The sequence below is a fragment of the Oncorhynchus gorbuscha genome, unplaced genomic scaffold (genome assembly GCF_021184085.1).
Source record: "Oncorhynchus gorbuscha isolate QuinsamMale2020 ecotype Even-year unplaced genomic scaffold, OgorEven_v1.0 Un_scaffold_904, whole genome shotgun sequence".
Taxonomy (NCBI): domain Eukaryota; kingdom Metazoa; phylum Chordata; class Actinopteri; order Salmoniformes; family Salmonidae; genus Oncorhynchus; species Oncorhynchus gorbuscha.
Genome location: NW_025745873.1, coordinates 89,424 through 106,245, shown reverse-complemented (window position 1 = coordinate 106,245; position 16,822 = coordinate 89,424). Strand labels below are relative to the sequence as shown.

Genomic DNA, 16,822 nt, shown 5'->3' with positions numbered 1-16,822 from the left:
CTGCCTTCGAACTATCAACAAGGCAGGGACTCTAGTTGTCGCATCTGGTCAGGTGCCGCAAAACGGTACTTAGGAAAATTGCAATTGGCTCATAACAGGGCTGCACGGCTGGCCCTTGGATGGACACAGAGAGCTAACATTAATATGTCAATCTCTCCTGGCTCAAAGTGGAGGACAAATTGACTTCAACACTACTTGTATTTGTGAGAGGTATTGACATGTTGAATGCACCGAGCTGTTTGTTGAGCACACAGCTCAGACACCCATGCATACCCCACAAGACAGGCCACCAGAGGTCTCTTCACAGTCCCCAAGTCCAGAATAGACTATGGCACATGCATACACACGGATTTTGTGTCATAGATATGTGGTAGTAGAGTGGGGACCTGAGGACACACACTTAATGCGTTGTGAAGTCTGTAATTTATTAATGTATTGTAATGTTTTTACAATTGTATAACTGCCTTAATGTTGCTGTACCCCAGTAAGAGTAGCTGCTGCCTTGGCAGGAACTAATGGGGATCCATAATAAACCCCAGGAAGAGTAGCTGCTGCCTTGGCAGGAACTAATGGGGATCCATAATAAACCCCAGTAAGAGTAGCTGCTGCCTTGGCAGGAACTAATGGGGATCCATAATAAACCCCAGTAAGAGTAGCTGCTGCCTTGGCAGGAACTAATGGGAATCCATAATAAACCCCAGGAAGAGTAGCTGCTGCCTTGGCAGGAACTAATGGGGATCCATAATAAACCCCAGGAAGAGTAGGTGCTGCCTTGGCAGGAACTAATGGGGATCCATAATAAACCCCAGGAAGAGTAGCTGCCTTGGCAGGAACTAATGGGGATCCATAATAAACCCTAGGAAGAGTAGCTGCTGCCTTAGCAGGAACTAATGGAGATCCATAATAAACCCCAGGAAGAGTAGCTGCTGCCTTGGATAGGAACTAATGGGAATCCATAATAAACCCCAGGAAGAGTAGCTGCTGCCTTGGCAGGAACTAATGGGGATCCATAATAAACCCCAGGAAGAGTAGGTGCTGCCTTGGCAGGAACTAATGGGGATCCATAATAAACCCCAGGAAGAGTAGCTGCTACCTTGGCAGGAACTAATGGGGATCCATAATAAACCCTAGGAAGAGTAGCTGCTGCCTTAGCAGGAACTAATGGAGATCCATAATAAACCCCAGGAAGAGTAGCTGCTGCCTTGGATAGGAACTAATGGGAATCCATAATAAACCCCAGGAAGAGTAGCTGCTGCCTTGGCAGGAACTAATGGGGATCCATAATAAACCCCAGGAAGAGTAGCTGCTGCCTTGGATAGGAACTAATGGGGATCCATAATAAACCCCAGGAAGAGTAGCTGCTGCCTTGGCAGGAACTAATGGGGATCCATAATAAATACAAATAGAGTACTTACGCTGTAATCATCTGGTAGTCTGAGGAGTTGAAGACGTAACCCCCGACAACCCACATGATCCCCTGGTCCACTACAGCCTTGTGGGAAGCCCTGGCCAGACCTGGCTCGGGGTACTCCTCCCGCTGCCAGAACGAGGAGTTGGCTGGGACGGACAGAGAACAGTCTGGACCTGATGGGGAAGAGAAGATGAATGAGTGACGTATTAGGTCTCCACGACTAGCCTGGTCGCTACGACTAGCCTGGTCGCTACGACTAGCCTGGTCGCTACAACTAGCCTGGTCGCTACGACTAGCCTGGTCGCTACGACTAGCCTGGTCGCTACGACTAGCCTGGTCGCTACGACTATAGCATTTATATGCAGACTATCACTTAGGAACACCATACATTATATTTAAAAAATAAACATACAGTTGAAGTTGGAAGTTTATATATACTTAGGTTGTAGTCATTAAAACGAGTTTTTCAACCACTCCACACATTTCTTGTATAAACTATAAAGTTTTGGCAAGTCGGTTAGGACTTTGTTCATGACAAGTCATGAACAATAATTGTTTACAGAGCTATTTCAGATGATTTCACTTTTCTTATTTCATAATTCAGTTGAATTCAGAAGTTTACATACACTTAGGTTGGAGTCATTAGGTTGGAGTGGTTTTTCAACCACTCCACAAATTTCTTCTTAACAAACTATAGTTTTGGCAGGTCAGTTAGGACATCTATTTTGTGCATGACACAAGTCATTTTTCCAACAATTGTTTACAGACAGATTATTTCACTTCTAATTCACTGTATCACAATTCCAGTGGGTCAGAAGTTTACATACACTAAGTTGACTGTGCCTTTAAACAGCTTGGAAAATTCCATAAAATTATGTCATGGCTTTAGAAGCATCTGATAGGCTAATTAACGTCATTTGAGTCAATTGGAGGTGTAGCTGTGGATGTATTTCAAGGCCTAACTTCAAACTCAGTGCCTCTCTGCTTGACATAATGGGAAATTCAATAGAAATCAGCCAAGACTTCAGAAAAAAGTGTTGACTTCCACAAGTCTGGTTCATCCTTGGGAGCAATTTCCAAACACCTGAAGGTACCACATTCATCTGTTCAAACAATAGTATGCAAGTATAAACACCATGGGAGAGAATCAATCCCAGAACAGCAGCAAAGGACCCTGTGGAGATGCTGGAGGAAGTATCTATATCCACAGTAAAACGAGTCCTATATCATCATAACCTGAATGTCCGCTCAGCAAGGAATAAGCCACAGCTCCAAAACCCCAATAAAAAACCCAGACTACGGTTTACAACTGCACATGGGGACAAAGATGGTGCTTTTTTAAATGTCCTCTGGTCTGATGAAACAAAAATGGAACTGTTTGGCCATAATGACCATCGTTATGTTTGGAGGAAAAAGGGGGCGGCCTGGAAGCCGAAGAACACCATCCCAACTGTGAAGCATGGGGGTGGCAGCATCATGTTGTGGGGGTGCTTTGCTGCAGGAGGGACTGGTGCACTTCACAAAATAGATGGCTTCGTAAGGAAGGGAAATTACGTGGATATATTGAAGCAGCATCTCAAGACAGTCAGGAAGTTAAAGCTTGGTCGCAAATGGGTCTTCCAAATGGACAATGACCCCAAGCACACTGGGAATGTGATGAATGAAATAAAAGCTGAAATAAATCATTATCTCTTCTATTATTCTGACATTTCACATTCTTAAAATAAAGTGGTGATCCTAACTGACCTAAAACAGGTAATTTAAACTGAGTTTAAATGTATTTGGCTAAGATGTATGTAAAGTTCCAACTTCAACTGTAAATATGTTGAAATGGAACCAAATTATTAATGAAACCAAAGTGCTGTATAAAATTAAATCAAATAGGAAACTTAAAATAACTGGTTTGATAACAATTATAATGTTCAAATCAAATGCTATTGCACAGAAAACTGATCAGTCGGATGCACCATACACTAAAGCATTGATCATTGGGAACGAGATCAGAATGACTGCTTGATCCATAAACTACATCATTAATTAGGTACAAAACACTAAACCAATCCAGATGTTCAACTCAAAAGGCCTGATGAACATGACATTCATAACGCAGCTACATCCCGAGGCCCCGCTGCCGACACATTCACTAATTAACAGAAGGTTTAGTGTTTTATTTAAAAGCTCTGAAGATGGTAAAATAGTCTTGATCATTTTAAGGAGAACAAAAAACTACTTAACCTATATTTGAACACCGCAGAAGCATCACTATTCGGCATCTTCCCATTTAAATAGTTGTATTGTTTGACTACTTGAAGAGAACTAGGGCCCGTCACTCGCAGTCCACCTCTTCCAATGCATTGTGGGAAAGCCTCTAATTAAATGAAGAGCTGAGTGGAATATCATTCAAACCAAAATCTACAAATTCTAAAGTCTATTTGCGTATTGTGAGAATGCGTAGTGAGGTTGTTTCCTGCTATTCGTTGATTTCAGCAGTGCATCCCCATATCTAATGACCAGCTGTTGTCAAAGCCTAAATGAGTATGACATCAGGCATTTAAAGTACACTAGATTATTTGTAAATGTTGCATTCTATTAAACAGTATTTTCCGCATACACAAACGGCCTATATTAAGGATGCAAGTATGGCTATTAGGACACGCCCGCCATCTAAAACCTCATGTCTTAACCTTCATAATGAAATAAATGACATCCTGGGACTTCCCCCACCAGGCTGCCAGCTAGAATATAATGTCCCGTTGAACCCCATTTCACCTCTAAACGAGAGAATGGGTCCATTTGGAGCCTGACGGCATCAATAAGCCTACAGCTGATTATAACATCTCTCCAGTATTCTGTTGTCCAGGCACCATGACAGTGTAATAAACAGTCTGTCTCCATGACAACACCATGTCAGTGTTCCAAAATTGCACCCTACTCCCTATAAATCAAATCAAACCTTATTTGTCACCTGTCCCGAATATAACAGGTACCTCACCTCTTACTGACAAGCCCTTAACCAATAATGCAGGTGAAGAAAGAGTTAAACATTTACTAAATCAATGAAAGAAGAAATAAAATAGAAAGTAAGACAATAAAATAACAATAACGAGGCTATATACAGGGGTTACAATGAGACACCAAGAGAAACAGAGTGAGACCATATGAGAGAAACAGAGGGAGACCGTATGAGAGAAACAGAGCGAGACCGTATGAGAGAAACAGAGCGAGACCGTATGAGAGAAACAGAGGGAGACCGTATGAGAGAAACGGAGTGAGACCGTATGAGAGAAACAGAGCGAGACTGTATGAGAGAAATGGAGTGAGAGAAACCGAGTGAGAGAAAGAGTGAAAAACCGAGTGAGAGAAAGTGAAAAACCGAGTGAGAGAAAGTGAAAAACCGAGTGAGAGAAAGTGAAAAACCGAGTGAGAGAAAGTGAAAAACCGAGTGAGACAGAGTGAGAGACCGTATGAGAGAAACAGAGCGAGAGAAACAGAGCGAGAGAAATAATTATAAAACAGAGTGAGAGAAAGAGAGAAAAACAAGGTTGGTCCTGGTCGGTCCCTGGATGGGAGACCAGATGCTGCTGGAAGTGGTGTTGGATGGCCAGTAGGAGGCACTCTTTCCTCTGGTCTAAAAAATATCCCAATTCCCCAGGGCAGTGATTGTGTAAGGACACTGCCCTGTGTAGGGTGCCGTCTTTCAGATGGGACGTTATACAGGTGTCCTGACTCTCTGAGGTCATTAAAGATCCCATGGCACTTATCGTAAGACTAGGGGTGTTAACCCCGGTGTCCTGTCTAAATTCCCAATCTGGCCCTCAAACCAACACGGTCACCTAATAATCCCCAGTTTACAATTGGCTCATTCATCCCCCTCCTCTCCCCTGTAACTATTCCCCAGGTCAATGAGAATGTGTTCTCAGTCAACTTACCTGGTAAAATAACTGAAAAATAAATGTATTTCAGCAGAATTGGGTGAATTTTGACCCATTCCTCCTGACAGAGCTGGTGTAACTGAATCAGGTTTGTAGGCCTCCTTGCTCACACAAACTTTTTCAGTTCTGCCCACACATTTTCTATAGGATTGAGGTCAGGGCTTTGTGATGGCCACTCCAATACCTTGACTTTGTTGTCCTTAAGCCATTTTGCCACAACTTTGGAAGTATGCTTGGGGTCATTGTCCATCTGGAAGACCCATTTGGAAGTATGCTTGGGGTCATTGTCCATTTGGAAGACCCATTTGGAAGTACGCTTGGGGTCATTGTCCATTTGGAAGACCCATTTGGAAGTATGCTTGGGGTCATTGTCCATTTGGAAGACCCATTTGGAAGTACGCTTGGGGTCATTGTCCATTTGGAAGACCCATTTGGAAGTACGCTTGGGGTCATTGTCCATTTGGAAGACCCATTTGGAAGTATGCTTGGGGTCATTGTTCATTTGGAAGACCCATTTGGAAGTATGCTTGGGGTCATTGTCCATTTGGAAGACCCATTTGGAAGTATGCTTGGGGTCATTGTCCATTTGGAAGACCCATTTGCCACCAAGCTTTAACTTCCTGACTGTCTTGAGATGTTGCTTCAATATGTCAACATAATTTTCCTGCCTCATGATGCCATCTGTTTTGTGAAGTGCACCAGTCTCTCCTGCAGCAAAGCACCCCCTCAACATGATGCTGCCTCCCCGTGCTTCACAGTTGGGATGGTGTTCTTCGGCTTCCAGGCCGCCCACTTTTTTCTCCAAACATAACGATGGTCATTATGGCCAAACAGTTCCATTTTTGTTTCATCAGACCAGAGGACATTTCTCTAAAAAATACCATCTTTGTCCCCATGTGCAGTTGTAAACCGTAGTCTGGCTTTTTTATGGCGGTTTTGGAGTAGTGGCTTCTTCCTTGCTGAGCGGCCTTTCAGGTTATGTCGATATAGGACTCGTTTTACTGTGGTTATAGATCATTTTGTACCCGTTTTCTCCAGCATCTTCACAAGGTCCTTTGCTGTTGTTCTGGGATTGATTTGCACTTTTCGCACCAAAGTACGTTCATCTCTAGGAGACAGAACGCTTCTCCTTCCTGAGCGGTATGACGGCTGCGTGGTCCCATGGTGTTTATACTTGTGTACTATTGTTTGTACAGATGAACATGGTACCCTGAGGTCATGGCTGATTTCTTTTGATTTTCCCATGATGTCAAGCAAAGAGGCACTAAGTTTGAAGGTAGGCCTTGAAATACATCCACAGGTACACCTCCTATTGACTCACATGATGTCAATTAGCCTATCAGAAGCTGCTAAAGCCATGACATCATTTTCTGGAATTTTCCAAGCTGTTTAAAGGCACATTCAACTTAGTGTATGTAAACTTCTGACCCACTGGAATTGTGATACAGTGAATTATAAGTGAAATAATCTGTCTGTAAACAATTGTTGGAAAAATGACTTGTGTCATGCACAAATTAGATGTCCTAACCGACTTGACAAAACTATAGTGTGTTAACAAGAAATTTGTGGAGTTTTAATGACTACAACCTAAGTGTATGTAAACTTCCTACTTCAACTGTACGTATTAGGTCAAAGACAATGTGATGAGTCTCTTATACATAGAACACAATCAGAGGTCAATAACATTAGTGGCGGAATGCTGATCGATAAGCATACATACTCCAAAATGATTACTGAATACTGGCCTTTTAGTTAGATAAGAGACTGTGCCCACCTTGCCACCCAGGCTGGCATCGACATGTCTTTGTGTCCTGAAGGCAGTGTCCCCTGTCAGGCCAACCACAGTCTGACAGGCAGTAAGGGACATCACAGGCCTCGCCCTTCCAGTTGGATTCACAGTCACAATAAACAGCACCTGTTGAGTTCCCAACGCGACACTCCCCTCGGCCAGAACAGTTGTTAGGACACGTGTTCACACTGAGTGGCGGGAGGAAGAGAGAGGTGACAGGGGAGGAAGAGAGAGGTGAAAGGGGAGGAAGAGAGAGGTGACAGGGGAGGAAGAGAGAGGTGAAAGGGGAGGAAGAGAGAGGTGAAAGGGGAGGAAGAGAGAGGTGACAGGGGAGGAAGAGAGAGGTGACAGGGGAGGAAGAGAGAGGTGACAGGGGAGGAAGAGAGAGGTGACAGGGGAGGAAGAGAGAGGTGACAGGGGAGGAAGAGAGAGGTGACAGGGGAGGAAGAGAGAGGTGACAGGGGAGGAAGAGAGAGGTGAAAGGGAGGAAGAGAGAGGTGACAGGGGAGGAAGAGAGAGGTGACAGGGGAGGAAGAGAGAGGTGACAGGGGAGGAAGAGAGAGGTGACAGGGGAGGAAGAGAGAGGTGACAGGGGAGGAAGAGAGAGGTGACAGGGGAAGAGGAAGAGAGAGGTGACAGGGGAGGAAGAGAGAGGTGACAGGGGAGGAAGAGAGAGGTGACAGGGGAGGAAGGAGAGGTGAGGAGGAAGAGAGAGGTGACAGGGGAGGAAGAGAGAGGTGACAGGGGGAGGGGAGGAAGAGAGAGGTGACAGGGGGAGGGGAGGAAGAGAGAGGTGACAGGGGAGGAAGAGAGAGAGGTGACAGGGGAGGAAGAGAGAGAGACAGGGGAGGAAGAGAGAGGTGACAGGGGAGGAAGAGAGAGATGACAGGGGAGGAAGAGAGAGGTGACAGGGGAGGAAGAGAGAGAGACAGGGGAGGAAGAGAGAGGTGACAGGGGAGGAAGAGAGAGGTGACAGGGGAGGAAGAGAGAGGTGACAGGGGAGGAAGAGAGAGGTGACAGGGGAGGAAGAGAGAGGTGACAGGGGAGGAAGAGAGAGGTGACAGGGGAGGAAGAGAGAGGTGACAGGGGAGGAAGAGAGAGGTGACAGGGGAGGAAGGAAGAGAGAGAGACAGGGGAGGAAGAGAGAGAGACAGGGGAGGAAGAGAGAGGTGACAGGGGAGGAAGAGAGAGGTGACAGGGGAGGAAGAGAGAGGTGACAGGGGAGGAAGAGAGAGAGACAGGGGAGGAAGAGAGAGAGACAGGGGAGGAAGAGAGAGGTGACAGGGGAGGAAGAGAGAGGTGACAGGGGAGGAAGAGAGAGGTGACAGGGGAGGAAGAGAGAGGTGACAGGGGAGGAAGAGAGAGGTGACAGGGGAGGAAGAGAGAGAGACAGGGGAGGAAGAGAGAGAGACAGGGGAGGAAGAGAGAGGTGACAGGGGAGGAAGAGAGAGGTGACAGGGGAGGAAGAGAGAGAGACAGGGGAGGAAGAGAGAGGTGACAGGGGAGGAAGAGAGAGGTGACAGGGGAGGGGAGGAAGAGAGAGGTGAAAGGGGAGGGGAGGAAGAGAGAGGTGAAAGGGGGAGGGGAGGAAGAGAGAGGTGAAAGGGGGAGGGGAGGAAGAGAGAGGTGAAAGGGGGAGGGGAGGAAGAGAGAGGTGACAGGGGGAGGGGAGGAAGAGAGAGGTGACAGGGGAGGGGAGGAAGAGAGAGGTGACAGGGGGAGGGGAGGAAGAGAGAGGTGACAGGGGAGGAAGAGAGAGAGACAGGGGAGGAAGAGAGAGAGACAGGGGAGGAAGAGAGAGGTGACAGGGGAGGAAGAGAGAGAGACAGGGGAGGAAGAGAGAGAGACAGGGGAGGAAGAGAGAGGTGACAGGGGAGGGAGGAAGAGAGAGGTGACAGGGGAGGGGAGGAAGAGAGGTGACAGGGGAGGAAGAGAGAGAGACAGGGGAGGAAGAGAGAGAGACAGGGGAGGAGGAAGAGAGAGGTGACAGGGGAGGAAGGAAGAGAGAGGTGACAGGGGAGGAAGAGAGAGAGACAGGGGAGGAAGAGAGAGGTGACAGGGGGAGGGGAGGAAGAGAGAGGTGACAGGGGGAGGGGAGGAAGAGAGAGGTGAGAGAGACATAAGACAGGAAGAAATTGATGAGATTAGAAGGTATTTAAATATACTGATTAATTGTTCAATCAAGTGTAATGATGTATGCTAATGAGGAGACAAGGGGTTCATAACATAAAACTCTACAACGTCAAATATTGTAGAACGAAGAATGACAGACACACATGAGCATTAGACAGTCTGCTTCTATTTCATGTTATTCTGGCTGCCGCAGTCGACAGGTTTGGTGTTTGGGCTCGTTGAGACACTGGGGCACGTTGAGACACTACAGAGAGACACTGGGGCACGTTGAGACACTACAGAGAGACACTGGGGCACGTTGAGACACTACAGAGAGACACTGGGGCACGTTGAGACACTACAGAGAGACACTGGGGCACGTTGAGACACTACAGTGAGAGAGAGAGACACTGGGGCACGTTGAGACACTACAGAGAGAGAGACACTGGGGCACGTTGAGACACTACAGAGAGAGAGAGAGACACTGGGGCTCGTTGAGACACTACAGAGAGACACTGGGACACGTTGAGACACTACAGAGAGACACTGGGACACGTTGAGACACTACAGAGAGACACTGGGGCACGTTGAGACACTACAGAGAGACACTGGGGCACGTTGAGACACTACAGAGAGACACTGGGGCACGTTGAGACACTACAGAGAGAGAGACACTGGGGCACGTTGAGACACTACAGAGAGAGAGACACTGGGACACGTTGAGACACTACAGAGAGACACTGGGACACGTTGAGACACTACAGAGAGACACTGGGGCACGTTGAGACACTACAGAGAGACACTGGGGCACGTTGAGACACTACAGAGAGACACTGGGGCACGTTGAGACACTACAGAGAGAGAGACACTGGGGCACGTTGAGACACTACAGAGAGACACTGGGGCACGTTGAGACACTACAGAGAGAGAGACACTGGGGCACGTTGAGACACTACAGAGAGAGAGAGACACTGGGGCACGTTGAGACACTACAGAGAGAGAGAGACACTGGGGCACGTTGAGACACTACAGAGAGAGAGAGACACTGGGGCACGTTGAGACACTACAGAGAGACACTGGGGCACGTTGAGACACTACAGAGAGACACTGGGGCACGTTGAGACACTACAGAGAGACACTGGGGCACGTTGAGACACTACAGAGAGACACTGGGGCACGTTGAGACACTACAGAGAGAGAGACACTGGGGCACGTTGAGACACTACAGAGAGACACTGGGGCACGTTGAGACACTACAGAGAGACACTGGGGCACGTTGAGACACTACAGAGACACTGACACTGGGGCACATGTTGAGACACTACAGAGAGAGAGACACTGACGTTGACAACACTGGGGCACGTTGAGACACTACAGAGAGAGACACTGGGACACGTTGAGACACTACAGAGAGAGAGACACTGGGACACGTTGAGACACTACAGAGAGAGAGAGAGAGAGAGAGAGAGAGAGAGAGAGAGAGAGAGAGAGAGAGAGAGAGAGAGAGAGAGAGAGAGACACTGGGGCACGTTGAGACACTACAGAGAGAGAGACACTGGGGCACGTTGAGACACTACAGAGAGACACTGGGGCACGTTGAGACACTACAGAGAGAGAGACACTGGGGCACGTTGAGACACTACAGTGAGAGAGAGAGACACTGGGGCACGTTGAGACACTACAGAGAGACACTGGGGCACGTTGAGACACTGAGAGCTGGGGCACGTTGAGACACTACAGAGAGAGACACTGGGGCACGTTGAGACACTACAGAGAGAGAGACACTGGGGCACGTTGAGACACTACAGAGAGAGAGAGAGACACTGGGGCTCGTTGAGACACTACAGAGAGACACTGGGGCACGTTGAGACACTACAGAGAGACACTGGGACACGTTGAGACACTACAGAGAGACACTGGGGCACGTTGAGACACTACAGAGAGCGAGAGAGACACTGGGGCACGTTGAGACACTACAGAGAGAGAGACACTGGGGCACGTTGAGACACTACAGAGAGACACTGGGGCACGTTGAGACACTACAGAGAGAGACACTGGGACACGTTGAGACACTACAGAGAGACACTGGGGCACGTTGAGACACTACAGAGAGACACTGGGGCACGTTGAGACACTACAGAGAGACACTGGGGCACGTTGAGACACTACAGAGAGAGAGACACTGGGGCACGTTGAGACACTACAGAGAGACACTGGGGCACGTTGAGACACTACAGAGAGAGAGACACTGGGGCACGTTGAGACACTACAGAGAGACACTGGGGCACGTTGAGACACTACAGAGAGAGAGACACTGGGGCACGTTGAGACACTACAGAGAGACACTGGGGCACGTTGAGACACTACAGAGAGAGAGACACTGGGACACGTTGAGACACTACAGAGAGACACTGGGGCACGTTGAGACACTACAGAGAGACACTGGGGCACGTTGAGACACTACAGAGAGAGAGACACTGGGGCACGTTGAGACACTACAGAGAGACACTGGGGCACGTTGAGACACTACAGAGAGACACTGGGGCACGTTGAGACACTACAGAGAGACACTGGGGCACGTTGAGACACTACAGAGAGAGAGACACTGGGGCACGTTGAGACACTACAGAGAGAGAGACACTGGGGCACGTTGAGACACTACAGAGAGACACTGGGGCACGTTGAGACACTACAGAGAGAGAGACACTGGGGCACGTTGAGACACTACAGAGAGACACTGGGGCACGTTGAGACACTACAGAGAGACACTGGGGCACGTTGAGACACTACAGAGAGAGTTGAGACAGACACTGGGGCACGTTGAGACACTACAGAGAGAGAGAGACACTGGGGCATGTTGAGACACTACAGAGAGAGAGAGACACTGGGGCATGTTGAGACACTACAGAGAGAGAGAGACACTGGGGCACGTTGAGACACTACAGAGAGAGAGAGACACTGGGGCACGTGGAGACACTACAGAGAGAGAGAGACACTGGGGCACGTTGAGACACTACAGAGAGACACTGGGGCATGTTGAGACACTACAGAGAGACACTGGGGCATGTTGAGACACTACAGAGAGACACTGGGGCATGTTGAGACACTACAGAGAGACACTGGGGCACGTTGAGACACTACAGAGAGAGAGACACTGGGGCACGTTGAGACACTACAGAGAGAGAGAGACACTGGGGCACGTGGAGACACTACAGAGAGAGAGAGACACTGGGGCACGTTGAGACACTACAGAGAGACACTGGGGCACGTTGAGACACTACAGAGAGAGAGACACTGGGGCACGTTGAGACACTACAGAGAGACACTGGGGCACGTTGAGACACTACAGAGAGACACTGGGGCACGTTGAGACACTACAGAGAGAGAGACACTGGGGCACGTTGAGACACTACAGTGAGAGAGAGAGACACTGGGGCACGTTGAGACACTACAGAGAGACACTGGGGCACGTTGAGACACTACAGAGAGACACTGGGGCACGTTGAGACACTACAGAGAGAGAGACACTGGGGCACGTTGAGACACTACAGAGAGAGAGACACTGGGGCACGTTGAGACACTACAGAGAGACACTGGGGCACGTTGAGACACTGAGGAGAGACACTGGGGCACGTTGAGACACTACAGAGAGAGAGAGACACTGGGGCACGTTGAGACACTACAGAGAGACACTGGGGCACGTTGAGACACTACAGAGAGACACTGGGGCACGTTGAGACACTACAGAGAGAGGGGCACGTTGAGACACTGGGGCACGTTGAGACACTACAGAGAGAGACACTGGGGCACGTTGAGACACTACAGAGAGAGAGACACTGGGGCACGTTGAGACACTACAGAGAGAGAGACACTGGGGCACGTTGAGACACTACAGAGAGAGAGACACTGGGGCACGTTGAGACACTACAGAGAGAGAGACACTGGGGCACGTTGAGACACTACAGAGACACACTACAGAGGGCACTGTTGAGACACTACAGAGAGAGAGACACTGGGGCACGTTGAGACACTACAGAGAGAGAGACACTGGGGCACGTTGAGACACTACAGAGAGAGAGACACTGGGGCACGTTGAGACACTACAGAGAGAGAGACACTGGGGCACGTTGAGACACTACAGAGCAAGACACTGGGGCACGTTGAGACACTACAGAGAGAGAGACACTGGGGCACGTTGAGACACTACAGAGAGAGAGACACTGGGGCACGTTGAGACACTACAGAGAGAGAGACACTGGGGCACGTTGAGACACTACAGAGAGAGAGACACTGGGGCACGTTGAGACACTTGACGAGACACTACAGAGAGAGAGAGACACTGGGGCACGTTGAGACACTACAGAGAGAGAGAGAGACACTGGGGCACGTTGAGACACTACAGAGAGACACTGGGACACATTGAGACACTACAGAGAGAGAGAGAGACACTACAGAGAGACATTGGGGCACGTTGAGACACTTCAGAGAGAGAGACACTGGGGCACGTTGAGACACTACAGAGAGAGACACTGGGGCACGTTGAGACACTACAGAGAGAGAGACACTGGGGCACGTTGAGACACTACAGAAAGAGAGAGACACTGGGGCACGTTGAGACACTACAGAGAGACACTGGGGCACGTTGAGACACTACAGAGAGACACTGGGGCACGTTGAGACACTACAGAGAGACACTGGGGCACGTTGAGACACTACAGAGAGAGAGACACTGGGGCACGTTGAGACACTACAGAGAGAGAGACACTGGGGCACGTTGAGACACTACAGAGAGAGAGACACTGGGGCACGTTGAGACACTACAGAGAGAGAGACACTGGGGCACGTTGAGACACTACAGAGAGAGAGACACTGGGGCACGTTGAGACACTACAGAGAGACACTGGGGCACGTTGAGACACTACAGAGAGACACTGGGGCACGTTGAGACACTACAGAGAGACACTGGGGCACGTTGAGACACTACAGAGAGACACTGGGGCACGTTGAGACACTACAGAGAGACACTGGGGCACGTTGAGACACTACAGAGAGAGAGAGACACTGGGGAGACTGGGGCACGTTGAGACACTACAGAGAGAGAGACACTGGGGCACGTTGAGACACTACAGAGAGAGAGACACTGGGGCACGTTGAGACACTACAGAGAGAGAGAGACACTGGGGCACGTTGAGACACTACAGAGCAAGAGACACTGGGGCACGTTGAGACACTACAGAGAGAGAGAGACACTGGGGCACGTTGAGACACTACAGAGAGAGAGACACTGGGGCACGTTGAGACACTACAGAGAGAGAGACACTGGGGCACGTTGAGACACTACAGAGAGAGAGACACTGGGGCACGTTGAGACACTACAGAGAGACACTGGGACACATTGAGACACTACAGAGAGAGAGAGAGACACTACAGAGAGACATTGGGGCACGTTGAGACACTTCAGAGAGAGAGACACTGGGGCACGTTGAGACACTACAGAGAGAGAGAGACACTGGGGCACGTTGAGACACTACAGAGAGAGAGAGACACTGGGGCACGTTGAGACACTACAGAAAGAGAGAGACACTGGGGCACGTTGAGACACTACAGAGAGACACTGGGGCACGTTGAGACACTACAGAGAGACACTGGGGCACGTTGAGACACTACAGAGAGACACTGGGGCACGTTGAGACACTACAGAGAGAGAGAGAGACACTACAGAGAGACATTGGGGCACGTTGAGACACTTCAGAGAGAGAGACACTGGGGCACGTTGAGACACTACAGAGAGAGAGAGACACTGGGGCACGTTGAGACACTACAGAGAGAGAGAGACACTGGGGCACGTTGAGACACTACAGAAAGAGAGAGACACTGGGGCACGTTGAGACACTACAGAGAGACACTGGGGCACGTTGAGACACTACAGAGAGACACTGGGGCACGTTGAGACACTACAGAGAGACACTGGGGCACGTTGAGACACTACAGAGGGACACTGGGGCACGTTGAGACACTACAGAGAGAGACACTGGGGCACGTTGAGACACTACAGAGAGAGAGACACTGGGGCACGTTGAGACACTACAGAGAGAGAGACACTGGGGCACGTTGAGACACTACAGAGAGAGAGACACTGGGGCACGTTGAGACACTACAGAGAGAGAGACACTGGGGCACGTTGAGACACTACAGAGAGACACTGGGGCACGTTGAGACACTACAGAGAGACACTGGGGCACGTTGAGACACTACAGAGAGACACAGGGGCACGTTGAGACACTACAGAGAGACACTGGGGCACGTTGAGACACTACAGAGAGACACTGGGGCACGTTGAGACACTACAGAGAGAGAGAGAGAGAGAGAGAGAGACTGGGGCACGTTGAGACACTACAGAGAGAGAGACACTGGGGCACGTTGAGACACTACAGAGAGAGAGACACTGGGGCACGTTGAGACACTACAGAGAGAGAGAGACACTGGGGCACGTTGAGACACTACAGAGCAAGAGACACTGGGGCACGTTGAGACACTACAGAGAGAGAGAGACACTGGGGCACGTTGAGACACTACAGAGAGAGAGACACTGGGGCACGTTGAGACACTACAGAGAGAGAGAGAGACACTGGGGCACGTTGAGACACTACAGAGAGAGAGAGAGACACTGGGGCACGTTGAGACACTACAGAGAGACACTGGGACACATTGAGACACTACAGAGAGAGAGAGAGAGAGACACTACAGAGAGACATTGGGGCACGTTGAGACACTTCAGAGAGAGAGACACTGGGGCACGTTGAGACACTACAGAGAGAGAGAGACACTGGGGCACGTTGAGACACTACAGAGAGAGAGAGACACTGGGGCACGTTGAGACACTACAGAAAGAGAGAGACACTGGGGCACGTTGAGACACTACAGAGAGACACTGGGGCACGTTGAGACACTACAGAGAGACACTGGGGCACGTTGAGACACTACAGAGAGACACTGGGGCACGTTGAGACACTACAGAGAGACACTATCCATTATCTCTTTCTGTTAGCCTGGTTAACTAACTCCATTATCTCTTTCTGTTAGCCTGGTTAACTAAATTCATTATTTCTTCCTGCTAGCATGGTTAACTAACTTCATTATCTCTTCCTGCTAGCATGGTTAACTAACTTCATTATCTCTTCCTGCTAGCATGGTTAACTAAATTCATTATCTCTTCCTGCCGGCATGGTTAACTAACTTCATTATCTCTTCCTGTTGGCATGGTTAACTAACTTCATTATCTCTTCCTGTTGGCATGGTTAACTAACTTAATTATCTCTTCCTGTTGGCATGGTTAACTAACTTCATTATCTCTTCCTGTTGGCATGGTTAACTAACTTCATTATCTCTTCCTGTTGGCATGGTTAACTAACTTCATTATCTCTTCCTGTTGGCATGGTTAACTAACTTCATTATCTCTTCCTGCTAGCATGGTTAACTAACTTCATTATCTCTCCGGGTAAGCCTGGTTAACTAACTTCATTATCTCTTCCTGCTAGCCTGGTTAACTAACTTCATTATCTCTCCGGGTAAGCCTGG

General features: G+C 49.1%; 1 protein-coding gene across 1 annotated transcript in view; it reads right to left on the bottom strand.

Moving 5' to 3' along the window:
- Nucleotides 1-16,822, bottom strand: part of LOC124020765 (attractin-like) — a 187,728-nt gene that overhangs the window by 137,199 nt on the left and 33,707 nt on the right. The window contains 2 exon segments of the mRNA XM_046336026.1: nucleotides 1,416-1,584; nucleotides 7,118-7,320. Coding sequence (XP_046191982.1) covers nucleotides 1,416-1,584; nucleotides 7,118-7,320 — 372 coding nt within the window.